Source organism: Molossus molossus, unplaced genomic scaffold (genome assembly GCF_014108415.1).
Source record: "Molossus molossus isolate mMolMol1 unplaced genomic scaffold, mMolMol1.p scaffold_m16_p_12, whole genome shotgun sequence".
NCBI classification, from domain to species: Eukaryota; Metazoa; Chordata; class Mammalia; order Chiroptera; family Molossidae; genus Molossus; species Molossus molossus.
In genome coordinates, this window is record NW_023425347.1 from 71771805 (window position 1) to 71792226 (window position 20422).

A 20422-nucleotide genomic window follows, 5' to 3' on the forward strand; every position below is an offset into this window, starting at 1 on the left:
GGAAATAGTTTCTATTGGGCAAACACTAAATCTTGAAAAAAGGCCTTTGTGTATATATATCTAGGAGAGCCAGAAACCTGTTGCTTAGTTTTCTTACCTTTGCAGTGGTTGTGGGAGAAAAGGACAATGGTGATGGAATGTACATCTCATTTGTTTTCTCCTTTCTGAGAGAGAATGAAGTGTTTGCTTGATTGCAAAAGAATGTTCTGTCTTATTGGGCCTCAGGCATATTTGGTCCTGGAAAGGGAGACAGTGTAACACGTCTGTTGGAGTAGGAGTCCTGCTAAGCCTATAATCAGGTACAGAGGCAGTCTCCCCAGCAAGCTGTCTAGTCATCAGGTAGTACTGGTAACTCGACTCTAATGGGCCCAGATTCTTACTACCTCAGTGCATTTAGAGAAAGCAGAAAACCTTTGCCAAGTGTTAACTTGATGCTGACTTGAAGAGGTGTTACAAACAGTAGAAATGAATGTTGCTGGTAGAAAGAGCATGGCACTGGAAATTCAAGTCCAGAGAATTTGACATTTAGTCTTGAGACAAACCAGCAATATGACCTTCAGCAAATCACTTTGCTTCTCTAAGCCTCAGTTTTCCTAACTAAAATTGACTTAGTTCTTTAAAGACCCCCAGCTCTAAAATTCCTGTTTTATTTCTGAAAGACATGTGTTTTTAATAATTCATAAGTAAAAGGTGTTTGTGCCAAATATTTAATAAGAAAATCATGTAGCTTTTCTTCAGTGTTATGTTGCTTTCTTTTGAATACTAGTCAAGGTTGTTGTTTTTTTACTGAAAGAGTAATGAAAAATTAAAACAAGCTTCTAAAGGATATCTTTAAAATGGAATAAAATGTTTACACCTTAATCTTGGAAAGTTTAGACATTTATATCTGGGAAGACAGGGACTTGAACTAAATCTCAAAGATCATGGCCAGATTTGTATTTCTGGGATGAGATGATAAGAAATGGATATACATTCATTTTTTTCATCCTCACACGAGGACATTTTTTCATTTTTTGTTCACATAGAGTGGGAGGGAGAGAGAAGAAGAGAGAGAGAGAGAGAGAGAGAGAGAGAGAGAAACATCGACATGAAAGGTACACATCGAGTGGCTGCCACCCACACGACCCAACCAGGGCCAGGGACAAACTGCAACTGAGATACGTGCCCTTAGTGGGAACCAAACCCGGGTCTCTCTGGACCGCGGGCCTATGCTCTAACCGCTGAGCCAAACCGGCCAGGGCATGGATTTACGTTCTTGATTATTTTCCCAATGGTATGGAAAGTCTTGAAATACTATTTATTTAAATTAATATCCCCATTGCTGCAAATCAGCCATAAATTCCTAAAGGGCTTCTTCTCTAATTTTGCAGTTTTGGGGGAAGGAGTGCAGAAGAACTTATAGAAGTCAGGATCAAGAACCTTTCCTGGGATATCTTGTCCAGCATAGGCAGTGAAACTTTTATTCTCATTTTTCTATATATTAACTCTCACTTCTATAAAGTCATATAGATAGGTTATTTGTAAAAGAACACCCCCACCTTGTCAGCATCCTTAAGCCTTTTCCTTAAGCCAATTCCTGATCATTTCAGGACTTCTGCAGTACAAGTCAAGTTGCTACTCAGCTTTCCATATAACTGGTTTAGATTTCAGCTTTCTTAGATATGCTAAATCTGTTACCACCATCCTTCTGCTTTCCAGCTTTCAAAATTTTTTTTCTGTCCTCTCTTTTCCTAATCTTTGTCCTTAGGGGTTATGCCTTTTTTAAAAAATATGTTTTTATTGATTTTTACAGAGGAAGGAAGGGAAAGATAGAAATATTAGTGTGAGAGAGAACATTGATTGGCTGCATCCTACAGATCCCTCCCTCCCCCACTGGGGATCCAGCCTGAAACCCCGGCCTGTACCCTAACAGGGAATCTAACCAGGACCTCTCAGTCCATGGGATGATGCTCAATCCACTGAGCCAAACCAGCTGGGTGGTTATGCCTTTTTAAAAACAATAAAACCACCCTGGCTGGTTTGGCTCAGCAGTTAGAGCGTCGGCCTGGGTTTGGTTCCCACTAAGGGCACGTACCTTGGTTGCAGTTTGTCCCCGGCCCTGGTTAGGTCGTGTGGGTGGCAGCCATTCGATGTGTCCCTTTCACGTCAATGTTTCTCTCTCTCTCTCTCTCCCCCTCCCACTCTATCTGAACAAAATATCGAAAAATGTCCTCCGGTGAGGATTAAAAAAAAGTAAAAAAAAAAAACACAGCAACAACAAAACCCTTTACTGAGCTTTCAAAAGGAATGGGGCTTTATGCCTCTGTTTAATCTGCCAACTTTACCTAGAATACTGTTTCATTCATTTTAGTCCCATTACATCTTTCATTTCCTCACCAACCCTTCCTTCCTGCCTTTCTCTCTTTCTCTCTCTTTTGTTCCCTCCCTCGTATTTTTCTTCATCCAGTCTTATAAACTATGGTATATTACTTTAAGCATTTCCCTCCATATCCTCACTCATTGTCCTTTTGTTGTATCTGCCCTCGTAATGTTCAACTTTGGATTACTCTAACATATACTTTGTCTCCTTCTACATCTGTTCTATTAAAGACTTCAGGAGAAATATTATGCAATGTTGTAAATTGGCACCACTATAAATTTATGGTTCCAATCTTAGCTGAGCTCTCAGACCACTCCACATTCTTACACCTGTCCTGGACCACCTTCTCACTTCTCTCAGCAGCTATTCTCAACCATTACCTGTCTCAGAAAATGACCCTGCATCCTCCTGCAAGAAAATCCTGGCTACCAAATACTTACTTCCCTAGTATATTACTCCTACTCATGATTTTATCTTTACTCAGACCCACTTTCAGTTGCTTTTCTCTAGCCTCTGAGGAAGAAGTTTCTGTCCTATTTAGCACCAGTCCCCTCACTCATGTCTTTTACCCCATTCTCCTCTGCCTGCCCTAGAACCTTGTTCCATCAGTTTTTCCAACACTCTCCAGAATTTCCAACTTTGCTTTCTACTACTTCTTTCCCCTATATCTATAAACACATTGCTTATAGGATAAACTACAAATTTCTAAAGCCCTCAGTCATCTAACCATGCTTACCCTGCTGGCCTTATATTTCACCATTTCCCCCATGCGACCCTCTACTCAGCATCTATGGAGAGTTGCTTATAGTTCCCTGACTTCTGCATTCCTTTTTACACCTCTCTCCTTTTGCTTTCAGCCAAAGTTACCCTTTCTCCCTGGCTAACTACCTGATCTTCAAGACTCAGCTCATGTAGCACTTCTCTGTGACACTTTTTCTGACCCTTTTTGCACTAGACAGAATTGAAAATTAACTCTTCTTCTTTCGTGCTCTCCTATACACTGCAGAGGTTTCTAGATAACATCTATAACCCTTTATTGCTCTGGACTATAAGTTACATGAGGACAGTGATTATATTTTATTTGTCTTTATAACCTTAAATACATGGCCTAACATATAGTAGGAGCCAATAAATATGTTGGAAGAGGATATTAATGGAGCCAGAGTGTCATCTGTGTTTGAATGTACTCTGGCATGGAGTTTTTTAATCTTGTATATTGGAGAAATCGCTGAAACAGCATCATTCCTACCACATTCTCCCCCCACCTTCTTTTTCTTTATTGATTTTAGAGAGAGAGGAAATGAGAAGGAGAGAGAGATAGAAATATGGATGACAGAGAACATCGATTGGCCGCCTCCTGCATGCCCCCCACTGGGGATCAGGCCCACAACCTGGGCATGTGCCCTGCCAGGGAATTGAACTGGCGACCTCTTGGTGCATGGGTTGATGTTTAACCACTGAGCCACACATCTGGGCCCTACCACACTCTTTTGGTCAAGCAGTGTCAAGGCCAACCCAGATTCATAGATTGGAAAAAAAAAACTTTACCTCTCAATAGGAGGAGCTGCAGATCACTTTTTAAAGGGGTGTGGGTACGGGGAGGGGAATAAGCGTGGACATTTTTGAAAATTATCTACCACAGTTCTAACTACCAAAGGGTTTTAAGTAGGTAAATGGCATAATCAAATTTGCCTTTCAAAAGATGACTCAATTCTAGTGTGGAGAATGGATTGGAGTTGGGTAAGAGAGAGTGTGGAGAGACCAGGTAAGAGAGGGTATTGTAGTAATCCAGATGAAAATAATGGTAATTTGGTTAGGATATTAACAGTGTTGGGTTAATGTGCACACATGGTGATATACTGAGAACAGATGAGTATTCAGAGCATAGGAGAGTTCTGGGTTAATCATTGTGGTACTATCTGAGCCACAAAAATCATGTGCTACCTCCTGACTGACTCAAGTGACTCAAGAAGAAATAGAAAATCTGAGTAGGACCTATAACAAGTAATGAAATCAAATTTGTAATTAAAACTCTTCCGCCTGGCCGGTGTGGCTCAGTGGTTGAGCTTTGACCCATGCACCAAGAGGTTGCTGGTTTGATTCCCAGTCAGGGTACATGCCCAGGTTGTAGGCCCGATCCCCAGTGTGGGGCATGCAGGAGGCCGCCAATCGATGTTCTCTCTCATTGATGTTTCTGTCTCTGCCTCTCCCTTCCTCTCTCTCTAAAATCAATAAAGAAAAAAATTTTTTTTTAACTCTTTCAACAAAGAGAAGCAAGGCCCAGATGACTTCTTTGGTGAATTTATCAAACATTTAAAGAAATAATGTCAGTTCTTCACAAAGTCTTCCAGAAACTGAAGGAGGAGGGAATGCGTCCCAACTTATTCTGTGAGGCCGGTATAACTCTAATACCAAAGCTAGACAAAGAAAACACAAGACCAAGAATCCTTCATGAATGTAGATGAAAAAGTGTTCAATACAATATTAGCAAATTGAATCCAGCAATATATGAAATAAATTTACACCATGAGTGAGATTTATCCCAGGGATGCAAAGCTGATTTAACATCTGAAAATCAGTTAATGTAATATACCATATTAATAGAATAAAGATAAAACCTCATGATTATCTCAACAGACAGAAAAAAACATTTGACAAAATCTATCACCCCTTTATGATAAAAACTCTCAATAAACTAAGAATAGAAGGGAACCTCCTCAGCCTGATAAAAGACATCTACAAAAAACTTACAGATAACATTATACTTAATAGTGAAAGATTGAATGTTTTCCCCTAAGATGAGGCTTTGGAGCTAATGCCTGCCAGGTAAATCATGCCACCTGAGAAGTCTGCCCCTGCTGAGCTGAGAATGAAGTCTTCACTCAGGTAGTGTAGTACACAGACTTGGGTGGTCATGTGCCCTTGGTTGTGAGGACTGTCAAAGCCAGAGCTCTGTCTGGCAACTGAGGGCAGGTATAGACAGGTCTATTATAGATACAGGCTGAGGACTTTCATGAAGATGCCTCAAAAGCCAGTGATCTTTGTGGTTAAACAGTAAATGCTTATTCTTAGATCTTTTTCAGTATTTATTTATTTTTTTTCTAATTCTCACCCAAGGATGTTTTTCTATTTATCTTCAGATAGAGTGGGAGGGAGAGAAAGGGGGAGAGAGAGAAACATCTACGTGAGCGGGACACATCGACTGGTTGCCTCCTGCACGACCCTGACCAGGGCCAGGGATGAACTGCAACCAAGGTATGTGCTCTTGGCCGGAACCAAACCTGTGACTCATTGGTCCGCGGGCCAATGTTCTACCGCTGAGCCAAACTGGACAGAGCTTTCAGTATTCATTTTATATATACATTTCTTATTAATAATTATTATAATTCACCTATTGATTTTGTTACTTACTTTAAAAATTGATATTCCTGGCTCAGCCAGTGTGGCTCACTGGACTGAGAATCATCCCATGGACTGAGAGGTCCTGGTTCGATTCCCAGTCATGGCACATGTCCAGGTTTCAGGTTCGATCCCCAGTAGGGGGCATGCAGCCTGCAACTGATTGATATTTCTCTCTTACATCAATATATATATATATTTTTTTCATCCTTACCTGAGGACATTTTTCCTTTTTTTTTTGTTCAGAGTGGGAGGGAGAGAGAGGAAAAGAGAGAGAGGGAGAAACATCGATGTGAAAGGGACACATCGAGTGGCTGCCACCTGCACAACCAACCAGGGCCAGGGACAAACTGCAACCGAGGTACATGCCCTTAGCGGGAACCGAACCCGGGTCTCTCTTGACCGCAGGCTGACCCTCCAACCGCTGAGCCAAACCAGCCAGGGCTTACATCAATGTTTCCATCTCTCTCTTCCTTCTTCTCTCTAAAAAAAAATCAATAAAAACATATTTTTTTAAAATTGGTATTCCTATTTTTAAGATGATAAAAACATGCTTTATTTCCCTAAAAGTTTTAAACATTATAAATTCTAATTCTAAAATCTACAATTTACTCTTTTAAAAATAGGTTTATATAGATGTTTGCCAGAGATGAAGGGTGGGGGTTGGAGGACTGGGTGAAAAAAGTGAAGAAATTCAGAAGTACAAATTAGCCCTGGCCAGTCTGGCTTAGCAGTTGAAGCGTCCACCCAAGGACCAAAGAGCCACGGGTTCAATTCCGGTCAAGGGCATGTACTTCAGTTGCAATTCATCCCCGGCTCTGGTTGGGGTTGTGCAGGAGGCAACTAGTTGATGTGTCCCTCTCACATTGATGTTTCTCTCTTTCTCTTTCTCCCTCCCTTCCTCCCACCCTTCCACTCTATCTGAAAATAAATAGAAAAAATTAAAAGAAGTACAATTTAGTAGTCAGAAAATAGTCATGGGAATGTAAAGTACAGCATAGAGAATATAGTCAGTTATATTGTAATAACTATACAGTGCCAGGTGAGTACTTGAAATATTGGGGGGACCACCTTGTCTAACCACTGTGCTGTACACCTGACACTAATACAAAATAATATTGAATGTAAAATGTAATTAAAAAATAAAAATAAAAATAGGTCTGTAGAAATAACTCAAAGATATTCTTTATGGTTTATGTGTGGAATGTGTGTGTTTTGGGTGTGGGATAACAATTCTGACTCCTCTGTTTTTTTAAAAGAATTTTGTTTAGCCTTCTTCCAAAAGAATGGAAACCCAGAGTGGTGCACCTTAATTTATTTGATAAATTTCTTCTAGGGTATCTAGATCCTATGAGAATAATTTTTCTTAAAGATATAAGCCAGTCAAAGCAAAGTAACACAGAGTAGAAGAAAGATGACAACCAGGTAGTTATGATTGGAATCTTCATTTTCCACCCTTCTTTTCTCTCCCTCAGCTATCTGTATTAAATAAAATGATCTTGGAAATTATAAGCATGACTTTATTAAATCCTCACCCGAGGACATACTTTAATTGATTTTATAGAAAGAGGAAGGGAGAGAGAGAAATATTGATCAGTTGCCTCCTATACGCACTGATCATGCCATATGCGCCCACACCAGGGATCGAACCCACAAACCAGGCAGGTGCCCTGACAAGGAATCGAACCATGACCAAAGAGTCCTGTGTTCAGTTCCGGCTCGGGGCACGTACCACAAAAATAAATAAATAAATAAATAAATAAATAAATAAATAAATAAATAAATAAAGTGCCACCAAAATAAATAAAATAAAATAGACAGCATTCAGCCTGGCCGGTGTGGCTTAATGGATTGCACATTTGCCCTGGACAGAGAGGTCCAGGTTCGATTCCCTGATGGGATACATGCCCAGGTTGTGGGGTCGATCCCCAGTGGGTAGGCATGCAGGAGGCAGCCAATCGATGTTTCTACCTTTCTCTTTCTTCCTCTCTCTCTAAAAAATCAATGAAAACATTTTTGTTTTTGTTTTTTGTTTTTTTTATCCTCACCCGAGGACATTTTTCCAATTTTTGTACAGATAGAGTGGGAGGGAGAGAGAGGTGGGGAGAGAGGGAGAGAGAGAGAGAAACATCGACGTGAAAGGGACACATCGAGTGGCTGCCACCCGCACGACCAACCAGGGCCGGGGACAAACTGCAACCGAGGTACGTGCCCTTAGCGGGAACCGAACCCGGGTCTCTCCGGACCGCAGGCCAACGCTCTAACCGCTGAGCCAAACCGGCCAGGGCAACATTTTTAAAAATAAATAAAACAGACAGCAATCAGGCAAATGCCTTAATTTGACCTAATTTATTCATTTGTTTTTTTCAACAACTATTTATTAAACATTTACTCTGTGTGAGATACAATGCTAAAAGCTCAATCTATAAAGATAAATTTCTGCCCTCTGGGAATCTTTAGTCTAGTAGGAAAGAGACAAGTAAATAGGCTGGTATCTTAGTATATGATAAGTTATCTGATACAGGTAGACATAAGTGTGGGAGCATAAACTTTGGTGTTAATTTCCTGGAGGAAGTATAATTGGGGAAAGTCCTGATGAATAAATAAGAGTGGGAGGTAGAGAGTATTCATAGAATTTTACTTCACCTTCTGTGGAAATGCAGTAATACATGCCAAATCCTGGAGGAAAGCATGGCTAGAGTATGGCCTACAGGAAGGTGGGCAGTTGGAGTGGAAGCAGGAAAAGGTTAGTGACAGATTTGTGGGTAGGAATGATAGAATAGAGGGTGGCTTGTCTGTGATTTGATGGCTTATCGATTTTGGTTTAATGTCTTCAAAAGCCAAAAAGCCTCAAAGTGTGAAATAGGGTTTTTATAAAAAGAAGACCTGTTCTGTGGTTGGATCAGAGCTGGTATCCACCATCTTGGTCTCCCTAGAGTGGGGTGTAGGCAACATGGCTCTTAAAATTCTTCTAATGCCTACTACCTAGTAAGAGGATAGAACCCATGTTACCTGATTGTGAGCCTCTTCTCTCTTTTCTTTTTGCAGGCACCCTAGAATACGTTTCCACACAGGCCTTGTGGATGCCCATCTCTACTGCCTGAAAAAATATGTTCTGGACTTCCTCATGGAAAATGAGTAAGAAAGAGGGAGGTGGAGTCAGACACACAGTGCTTAAGCTACTGTCTGATTTAGTTAACAGTTTTAAACCTTGATAATATTAGGTAACCAGTTTATATAAATAACAATTTATTTTTACCTTTGTTCTAGAAATGAAATCATGTTACCAGAATACTGTTATTTTGTCTGTACCACAGAGTTCCCCACTTGTATTTTTGGGGCCTATGTTAAAATAAACCAGAAAAATATATATTTTTTTTATCCTCACCCGAGGACATCTTCCCATTCTTTGTACGGACAGAGTGGGAGGGAGAGAGAGGAAGAGAGAGAGAGGGAAACATTGATGTGAAAGGGACACATCGAGTGGCTGCCACCCGCACAACCAACCAGGGCCGGGGACAAACTGCAACCGAGGTACATGCCCTTAGCGGGAACCGAACCCAGGTCTCTCCAGACCGCAGGTGGACTCTCCAACCGCTGAGCCAAACCGGCCAGGGCCAGAAAAATATTTTTATAAAACTAATAGTAACCTATGATGCCTCTTTGCACAGCTCCAAGCTGTTCTTATTTCCTTCTGCAAGGGTGAGCTTCCCAGCTCTAGTGCTATTTGTCTCCAAGTAGATGTCCTTCCCCTAGGCAATTATCCTATAGATGGGCCCTCTTAGCAAAGGGCCAGCAAATTTCCCAAGAGGAGGAAGAAATGAAGAGCAAGTTTCTCTCCAGTTTTGGAAAAGAAATCCACCTCACTGAGTGAACTTGCATGAATGCAGAGAAACAAATTTTTGTACTTTTCTGATTTTGCTTTGAGAACAGAACTGTGGGCTTTAATAATTCCAAGAGACTGGCAAATCACAGAACTTAGGTTTCCCGAGGGAAAACTTCCTTTTGCTATTGATCTCAAGGATTTTTTATAGGAAATGCAACTAGAGTCCTCAGAGGAACAGGTGGGAAAAGATTTAGTAAGTGCATGGGTAAGAAGAGGAGCAGCTCTCCTCCCTTGATGGGTGCTGAATAAGTTTCTGCCTTGATTAATAGCACTGATGGACTGGAAAGCAAGCAGGCTAGTGTACCACAGCAACAAGTTTCCTCAGACCAGCTGAGGAAGGGAGACGGAAAACCTGAATTTAAATGGCAACATTCCCTGGGCTGATGGACTTGGATATACAGGAGAAGGGGAACTATTCCTCTGTGCCCCATATAGTATTTCTTGCAGCATCCTAACCCTCATCTCCCACAACACCTACTAAACCCTTGTAGGAAGGCTTATGTAGAGCCAATAAAAAAAACAAATCATTTGGACTCCCTGCTTTCCCACGGATTGTTGTTTCTCTATTTTTCCTCCCAGAACACTGTTCCGCTGCTCTCTTACTTACTATTCTGTTTTTTGTTCAATCAACAGGTACTTATTAAGCATCAGTTATGAGGCAGGCATTGTGCTAGATCAATTTGTAGCTCATTTGGCCACCACCAGTAGCTGTTCCCACACCTGGCAAGGGTAGTGCAGTGGTATGTCCCTTAAGAACAAGCCTGGATTTGGTGATTCTGTGGCTTCTAGCCAGAAGCTCTTCCAAATAGGACTTTCTCAGAACCTGCTGCAATAGAGAATGATACAGCGCCTGAATTCAAACTACTTCTCCATCGCAAGATCTGTTAAACAGACCCTCATCTCTTTTTTCCCCATCTATCCTTCACTTCTCAGAGTTGTTGGAAATAAAGGCATTATATTGATAATTGATAAATTTCAATATATTAGGAAAAAAGTAGAGACATAGGGACAAATTAGAATGGCGCTCAAAGGAACTTCTTAATTCCTGGCTGGAATAGTGGAGGTCTTGTCCAAAGTTGTGGATGACAGGATTGAGTAGGTTGGTGGGAGCAGCATGTAGAAGGCCTTGACAGCTGAACAGGGAGTTATAGACCTTTAAACAGAATAGTCCCCTGTGGAACCAGCAATGATATATAACCTGGCAGGAGAACATAGATGATTCTGGGTGGGAAAGAGACTCCTTCAAGGGAAGGAGTCATTTATAATAATCTGGTTATGGAATGATGACTTCTTTAGGGATGGAAAAGAAAAACTAAATCTAGGACATGCAACTTCAAGAAAAGACTGCTGCCCTGGCCGGTTTGGCTCAGCGGTTAGAGTGTTGGCCTGCAGTCCGGAGAGACCCGGGTTCGGTTCCCACTAAGGGCACGTATCTCGGTTGCAGTTTGTCCCCGGCCCTGGTTGGGTTGTGTGGGTGGCAGCCACTTGATGTGTCCCTTTCACGTTGATGTTTCTTTCTCTCTCTCTCTCTCTCTCTCTCTCTCTCTCTCTCTCTCTCTCTCTCCCCCTCCCACTCTATTTGAACAAAATATCGAAAAATGTCCTCGGGTGAGGATAAAAATAAAAAAAAAGACTGCTGCCCTGGCCGGTTTGGCTCAGCGATTAGAGCGTCGGCCTGCGGTCCAGAGAGACCCGGGTTCAGTTCCTGCTAAGGGCATGTACCTCAGTTGCAGTTTGTCCCCAACCCTGGTTGGGTCATGTGTGCGGGAGGCAGCCACTCGATGTGTCCCTTTCACATCGATGTCTCTCTCTCCCTCCCTCTCTCCTTCTCTCCCTCTCTCTCCCTTCCACTCCCTTCCACTCTAGCTGAACAAAAAATAGAAAAATGTCCTTGAATGAGGATTAAAAAAAAAGAAAGAAAAGACTGCTTTAGCAATCCTTTGTTATTTTTCATTTATGAAAATTAACATATTCTGCCCTCTGCCTTTTTTAGTTTTTTACATGTTAATTCTTCCACCAAAATTCTTTGAAGTTAGATACCTTTGGTAAGGCATTGGTGGGCAAAAATAAGGTTACAGTTATGAGTACACAAAACACAGATTTTATTCTTGTATTTATTTATATATTATTTTTCATACAGACAACTGTAAACCTTCTTTTGCCCACCCCTGTATGTTTGGTGAATGGAAGGAAAGGAGATATTGTGACAGTTCAAACAGCAAACGTAATTTCCTACATCAGCAGTGAAAAAAAAAGAGAGAGAGATGAATGCCCTGGCCAGTTTGGCTCAGTGATTAGAGCGTCGGCCTGCAGACCAGAGAGTCCCAGGTTCGGTTTCCGCTAAGGGCACATATTTCAGTTGCAGTTTGTCCCCGGCCCCGGTTTGGGGTCGTGTGGGTGGCAACCAGTCGATGTGTCTCTCTTACATCGATGTTTCTCTCTCTCTTTCCCCCTCTCTCCCTCCAGCTCTATCTGAAGATAAATGCAAAAAAATGTCCTCAGTTGAGGATAAAAAAGAAAAGAAAAGAAAAAAAGAGATGAGGATTGCCCTGGCCGGTGTGGCTCAGTTGGTTGGGCATTGTCCTATGCACAGGGTTGTGGGCTTGATCCCCGATAGGGGCCGTGCAAGAGGTAGCCTGTCAATGTTTAGCTCCCACATTGATGTCTCTCTCTCTCTCTCCCTTCCCCTCTCTCTCTAAAAATCAATAAAAAATATTTTTTTTAAATCTGCTAATTTGATTGAGGATTAGAAATTGTGTCTCTCATATCTATGTTTTCATCTCTCTCGCACTCTCGTTCTCTCTCTCCCTCACACTCTATCTGAAGATAAATGGAAAAATAGCCTCGGATGAGGATTTTAAAGTTTTTAAAAATTTTTTGAACATTTTTATCTATTTAGGATATTAATCTTTTGTCCTATTTGTAACAATTATTTTGTCTTTTTAAATTTTTTTTTTTTTTTATCCTTACCCGAGGACATTTTTGCATTTGTCTTCACACACAGCAGGAGGAAGAGAGAGAAAGAAACACTGATGTGAGAGAGACACATCGACTGGTTGCCACCCACACGACCCCAACCGGGCCCCGGGTACAAACTGCAACTGAGGTACGTGCCCTTAGCGGAAACCAAACTCAGGACTCTCTGGTCCGTGGGCTGATACTCTTAACTGCTAAGCCAAACCAGCCAGGGCTATTTTGTCTTTTTAATTTGATGGAGTTGTTTGTTTGCTGCTAGTAGTGAAGTCTGTTGTTCTTTGTAATTTCTTATTTCTTAGGAGCTTATTAATTTCTTGAGGCAGGTGTTTCTGGGAAGGCTGTGTATAAGAGAGAAGGGAGAAAGAGAGGTTGCCTGGGTCCAAGGCAGTGAGTGGATCCAGCTGCTGGTCTTTGACCCCAAGGTCAGGATGTTCACAATGCTTCACAGTGGCCTGTCCTACTTGTTAGCACAGCTTTGAGCTACCTCTACTTTGAGTAGGAAACAGGAAAAGTAATTTTGGCCTCCATTATGCTACTAATCCAACAGCATTATTGGAATTGACCTGATGTTCAGTGCCAGCAGAGGCAGGTGGGATCTGCAAGGACTGCTTCCTGTTCTCTCCTCATATCACTGCCTGATCTCCTTAAAGGGTTCTGCCTAAAGGGGCTGTGTGCCAAGGCTTGTTTGCTTGCCTCTTGCAGTGACAGTTCTGTTTGGTTTTGGTCCATAATTTAAATATCATGGCTGTGAAAACCCCCATCTGTCCATGCTTTGTCATTTCTTCAAAGGGAACTGATTTGTTTTCCACCAGAGGGAGCCAAGGAACATTTGCTACCCACAACTGATTTGATGCAGTAAAAGGATAGAAAAAAAGAGCTAAAAGTAAATGTTGTTTCGTTCTTTGTATTCATATGGAAATTTTTAATCTCCATCAAAGGAGCAGAAGACAAATCACATTGAAATTCAATACAAGAGCTTCGAGCTTACACAGAATTTTTCAAAGATGTTTGACTTAATTTTTGAAACATGACAAAAACCATGAACTGTGTAGCTCCAGGATTTCTAATTTGCTTACCCTCCTCAGCCTCCATCTCTGTCTTGCCTTCCTACCTACACTCCATCTGTGTGGTCCTGTGTCAGTCTGCAGAGCTTCTTTGAATGGGGGGGGGGGGGGGAGTATACAGCAGCAATCAGGTTTATAGGGCTGTTTTTACAGTCTTGTTACTGGTCTCCCTGACTTCAGTCTTCTTATTCCAGGCCTATTTCCACTGCTACCAGAATTATCTTACTAAGAAATAAAACTGATCGTGTCGCCCTGGCCTGTTTGGCTCAGCAGTTAGAGCATCTGCCTGCGGTCTGGAGAGACCCGGGTTCATTTCCCGCTAAGGACACCTACCTCGGTTGCAGTTTGTCCCCAGCAATGATTGGGTCATGTGGGTGGCGACCACTCGGTGTGTCCCTTTCACATCGATGTTTCTCTCTCTCTCTGTCTCTCTCCCACTCTATCTGAACAAAATATCAAAAAATGTCCTTGGGTGAGGATAAAAAAAATCAAATAAATAAATAAAACTGATCGTGTCATTTTCCACTTAAAAACTACCACAAAAGGCTTACATGATCTGGCTCCCTGACGACCTAATCAGCCTTATTTCCTTCTACTGGCCCTGGGCAATATGGCTCAGCTGGTTGAGCTTCGTCCTGTGCACCTAAGGGTTGCTGCTTCGATTCCTAGTCAGGGCACATGCCTGGGTTTCGTGTTCAATCCCTGGTCGGGGTGCATACAGGCACAACCAATCGATGTTTCTCTTTAACTTTGATGTTTCTCTCTCTCTACCCCCTCTCTTCTCTCTCTAAAATCAATAAAAAACATATATTTTTTTTAAGTTATAAAAAAATTCATAATCGCCCTAGCCAGTTTGGCTCAGCAGTTAGAGCGTCAGCCCCGCGGACCGAGGAGTCGCAGGTTCAATTCCAACCAAGGGCACGTACCCTGGTTGGAGTCGTGTGGGAAGCAGCCAATCGATGTGTCTCCTTCACATCGATGTTTCTCTCTCTCTCTCTCTCTCTCTCTTCTTCCCTCCCTCCCTCCCTGCCTCCCTCCCACTCTATCTGAGAATAAATGGAAAAATATCCTCGGGTGAGGATTAAAAGAAAATCGTGCTGCAATATTTTTTGCTTCTAGAAGTTCTTTTACATGCACATTGATCTTTGATCTTATTTTCTATAAGTACTGTCCTAGACTAATAAGATCATATAAAAGTAAATTGAAATGGACTTTGTTGTAGAAATTTTCTGATAGCCATTGGTAGATAAGTACAACTACTATAATATGAGGGAGCCCACTCTTAAGTAGATGGAAGTGTTACTGGATGGGGACAGGCCCAGAGCTGGTCTGCCTCAGGTTGGCTTGTCGTGTCTGGGTTCTTGACTATATGCAGGAAAGATTTTACAACACAAGTCCAGATGATTGAGAGTACATTTATTTATTTATTTGTGTGTTTATTTTTACTTTTTTTCTTTATTGATTTTAGAGAGAGAGAAAAGGAGAGGGAGAGAGAGATAGAAATATCGATGAGAGAGAACATCGACTGGCCGCCTCCTGCATACCCCCCACTGGGGATCGGGCCCACAACCTGGGCATGTGTTCTGACCGGGAATTGAACTGGCGACCTCTTGGTGCATGGGTTGACACTCATTCACTGAGCCACACCAGCTGGACAGAGAATACATTTATTAAAGCTAGGGACAGTGAAACAAAGGAAGGATTTAGTGTAGAAGAAGCAACAGGAGAGATCCTAGGCGGTGCTCTGCTTTGGCTCTCTAGAAACTTTATAGGAAAGAAGTGAGCCAAGGCGGGGCTGCTTTAGCTCACTAGAAAGTCAAAGAACCATGAGGCCTTAGAAATAGGATCAGGGGGTAAGCCCAGGACAAGCTGTCACTGCCTACTGCTCCCCTGGTTGCAAGTCTTGTGAGGACCCTTAAAGTTTAGGAGGAAGTAAAAAGTTCATTCCCAAGAAGGGCCATGGGCATGCTCTAGTCTAGAGGGAGCCCATAACTGGTTTTTGTCTTGAGGGTTTTATCTTTCTTCTGGGGCAAGAATTTTAGGGGAGATTTTCAGTAGACTATTTATTAGTTTTCCAGGTGCATTTTTAATATGCGAATGCATCAAAATGAGTGTATAGGGGAGTGTGGGATTATTTTTTGGTCTGCTTTACTGTTTCACTTTTATCTTGAACCTGTCTGGCTTTAATGGGGTTCTGGTTATTTGTTTCCCTGATTTCATCTGTGCTTGGGTTTGGCTGGCACAAATGACATTAATTGGGTCTCTGTCCTCTTTCTCCTCGATCAGGGTGATTTAAGTTATGTATTCTCTGGTTATGGAGGAGAGGTATAAGCCATTTGCTCTCAAGTACCCTTGGTTGGGAAAGATAAGGTCTTGCCATTCACTAGCTGGCTATAAGTTATTCACATTATTTGGCCTTGCCCTGGCCAGTTTGCTCAGTGGTTAGAGCGTCAGCCCTTGGACACAAGGGTCTCAGGTTCGATTTCCAGTCAAGGGCACATACCTGGGTTACAGGTTCCATTTCCTGTCCTGGTTGGGTGTGTGCAAGACGCAACCATTCGATTTGTCTCTCTCACATTGATGTTTCTCCTCTCTCCCTTCCTCTCTCTAAAAATAAATGGAAAAAATATTCTCTGTTGAGGATTAACAACAAAAAAGTAATTTACAAATTATTTGGCCTTGTTTAATTTTATTGTCTCAGTTTCCCCATTCCACTTGCCCAAGAATTTTCCTAGCTTCTTATTGCCCTGCCTCAGAAGGATGAAATCTGCATGGAAAGTACTTAGTCATTAAAATGGATTTTAAACTTACAGAATCTGAATCAAAGTAGGAGAGTAGTTTCATAAAGTTAAGAAAAATGAGAGACAAGAAACTTAAGAATGGCCCAAAAGCCTGGCCAGTGTGGCTCGGTGGATTGAGCATCATCCCATGGACTGAGAGGTCCCTGTTCGATTCCCAATCAGGGTATATACCTGAAGGGTGTTTCCGCTGGGGTTTCCGCTCAATCCCCAGTAGAGGGCGACGTGCAGGAGGCAGCTGATCAATGTATCTCTCTCACATCAAAGTTTCTATCTCTCTCTTCCTTCCTTTCAATCTAGAAAATCAACAAAAACATATTTTAAAAAAATAGAGTGGTGGCCCTAGCCGGTTTGGCTCAGCGGTTAGAGCGTCGGCCTGCGGTCCAGAGAGACCCAGGTTCAGTTCTCACTAAGGGCATGCACTTCGGTTGCAGTTTGTCCCCAGCCCTGGTTGGTCGTGCGAGTGGCAGCCACTCGATGTGTCCCTTTCACGTCGATGTTTCTCTCTCTCTCTCTTCCTCTCTCTCTCCCTCCCACTCTATCTGTACAAAAAAATGGAAAAATGTCCTCGGGTGAGGATAAAAAAAAAAAAATAGAGTGGTGCCCTGGCTGGTTTGGCTCAGCGGTTAGAGCATTGGCCCACGCTTGACCAGAGAAACTTGAGTTTGGTTACCGCTAAGAGCACATACCTCGGTTGCAGTTTGTCCCCGCCCCAGTTGGGGTGGCAACCAGTCGATATGTCTCTCTCACATCAATGTTTCTCTCTCTCTCTTCCTCCCTCTCTCCCTCCCACTCTATCTGAAGATAAATACAAAAATGTCCTCGGGTAAGGATTAAAAAAAAAATTAGAGCCCTGGCCGGTTTGGCTCAGCAGTTGGAGCGTCGGCCTGCGGTCCAGAGAGACCCACCCAGGTTTGGTTCCGCTAAGGGCACTTATTCGGTTGCAGTTTGTCCCCGGCCCTGGTTGGCCGTGCGAGTGGCAGCCACTCTATGTGTCCCTTTCACGTGGATGTTTTTCTCTCTCTCTCCCTCCCACTCTATCTAAACAAAAAATGGGAAAATGTCCTCAGGTGAGGGGAAAAAATAAATAAATAAAAGAATGGCCCCGGCCGGTTTGACTCAGCGGTTAGAGTGTCAGCCTGTGAACTAATAAGTCGAGGGTTCGATTCTGGTCAAGGGCATGTACCTTGGTTGCAGTTCGCCCCCGGCCCTGGTCTGGTCATACAGGAGGCAGTCAGCTAATGTGGCTCTATCACTTCAATGTTTCTCTCTGTCTCTCTCTCTCTCCCTCCCTCCCACTCTATCTGATGATAAATAGAAAAATATCCTCAGGTGAGAAATAAAAAAAAGAATAAAAGAATATCCCATAGTCTCTCTACTATAAGGAAGTATAGAGTAGAAATCTTGTATATAGTCTTTGAATAACACAACTGTTATTATTGGGGTGGGGAGGAGTCAGCACCAAACAGATTAAAGGAGAAAAAAATATGATGAGCTTTATAGATGCAAAAATATTTTTTAATAAAACTCAATGCCCATTCATTGATGAAAATTCTTAACAAATTAGGAATGAAAGAGAATTTCTTTAATCTGATAAAGGGTATATACAAAAAAAGCCTATACCATGCTGACTATTAGCTATAAAGCATGAAGCCCAATATCTGCACATAAAAGACAATAAATGGTGGCTTTGATGATGAAAAATGTAACTACAACAATCATCAGTCTAAGTGATAAAATATTAAAAGAATTATTTTTAAAATCAAGAACAAATAAGTATGATTTCTATCAGTGCTTCTATTCAGCATTATATTTTGGAGGTCTTAGCCAGTCTGATAAAACAGAGAACATAGCCCTGGCCGGTTTGGCTCAGCGGTTAGAGCGTCGGCCTGCGGTCCGGAGAAACCCGGGTTCGGTTCCCGCTAAGGGCGCGTACCTTGGTTGCAGTTTGTCCCCAGCCCTGGTCGGTTGTGTGGGTGGCAGCCACTCGATGTGTCCCTTTCACATCAATGTTTCTCTCTCTCTCTCTGTTCCTCTCTCTCCCTCCCACTCTACCTGAACAAAAAGTGGAAAAATGTCCTCGGGTGGGGATAAAAAAAAAAAAAAAAACAGAGAACATAAAATATATAGGGATTAGAAAGGAAGAAAGAAAATTGTTGTTTTCACAGTTGGTTTGATTGTCAGAATGTACAGATAAATTATTAGAATTAATAAGATTTTTTAGCAAGACAATTGCTATAAGATCAAAATAGAGAATAAGTTGAATTTCTATAAACCAACAATAAAAAGAAAATAATTGTTTAAAAGATACCATGTATGCCCTGGCCTGTGTGGCTTCAGCCTTCAGGTTAGAGTATTGGCCTACTGACCAAAAGGTCGAAGGTTCAATTCCCAGTCAAGAGCCTGTACCTGGGTTGCAGGTTAATCCCTGGCCCTGGTAAAAGGGCTGTGTGGGAGGCAATCAGTTGATGTGTCTCTCTCACACCAATGTTTCTCTCTCTCTCTCTCTCCCTCCCTCCTTCCCTCCCTTCTACTCAATCTAAAATTCAATGAAAAAATATCCTCAGGTGAAGATTAACAAACAAAAAACAGATACCATTTATAATACCAACCAAAAAATATAGGACACTAACAGAAGATAAGCAAAACATGTATGGAGAAAGTATTTTAAACAACTTTTTTCAAAAGATCAGAGCAGCCCTGGCTAGTTTTGCTCAGTGGTTAGAGCATTGACCTGCAGACCAGAGAGTCCTGGGTTCAGTTCCCACTAGGGGTACGTACAAAAAAAAAAAAAAAAGATCAGAGCATTCTACTTTCTCATGGGTTATTGCCAGTTAATAGTCAAGGCACCATGTTAAAATACACACACGCATACATGCATACCATGTAGATGGAGCTTTGTGAAAGACTGTTTTCTACATAGATTATGGGACAGGAGTCCCAGATTCACTATACTACCCTCTTACCTCCAGCCTAAAGCTGATAGAGAACTTAGATCCACTGCTTCTCCAGAATTGCCAAATTCATGACACTTTTGATCTCTATCAGTCCCAAGGTGGCCTGACAGGAAGGAATTTAGCTCTTTCTTGGATGTAGTTTTTGATCCCTATATCATCTAGACAGTTAGATTTCTCATATTTGACCACTCTTTCTTCCTAGGTCAATCACTTCCATCCGGAGTGAACTGATTCCATACCTAGTAAGAAAACAGTTTTCCTCAGCTTCTTCACAAGGACAAGAAGAAAAAGAGGAGGATCTAAAGAAAAAGGAGCTGAAGTCCTTAGGTCAGTGCTTGGATTGGTGCAATAAGGTCAGGGTAGTAGCGCCTTTGGAAAGAGGCTGGGCAGCTTAGCCCAGCCCAAGATGCCTGTCTTACGGCAGCAGATTTTTGTCCAGCGGCAAGACAAGCTAGCTGACGCCACTCGCTGAGCTCTGGGTAACATTGCTCAAGCAGATCCTATCACTGTGCTCTTCAGGGATAGGCTAATCATGCTTTGGGTTCAATTCTCTGATTCTTAGCTCTGGTTTGGCTATGTTCAACACTAGACCATTTTAACTTTAAACTCTACCCACCACTTCTTAGTTCCCCTGTTTTCTAGATTCTGGGCAGCCCCACTCCTGACTAAACTCAGCCTCTTCTGTCAAGGGAAGAAAGGTGTACAGTTACAGTCCAACCACTGGTCTCCTTTCCAGGGTGTAGTGGCGAGGTCAATCTTGTTTGCTGTCTAAAAATATGTATATTTATCAAATGAATTATTAACTCTGTGATCTGAGGGAGCTTAGTCAGTCTTCTTTTTTTTTGTTTTAAACCGGTACATTTTATTTGACCTTAGACAACATACTCCCCAATTGTCTCAGTTGTAATATGTAGATGGATTTAGATTGCTTTCTGGTGTACTCAGTCTTCTGAACCCCAATTTTCTTATTGTAAAATAAAAGA

General features: G+C 42.0%; 1 protein-coding gene across 1 annotated transcript in view; it reads left to right on the plus strand.

The window, feature by feature from the left end:
* Nucleotides 1-20422, plus strand: part of EIF2B3 (eukaryotic translation initiation factor 2B subunit gamma) — a 124641-nt gene that overhangs the window by 75340 nt on the left and 28879 nt on the right. Inside the window, exons 7-8 of the mRNA XM_036255447.1 lie at nt 8807-8896; nt 19642-19766. Of these exons, the coding sequence (XP_036111340.1) occupies nt 8807-8896; nt 19642-19766 (215 nt within the window). The remainder of the gene's footprint in view (nt 1-8806; nt 8897-19641; nt 19767-20422) is intronic.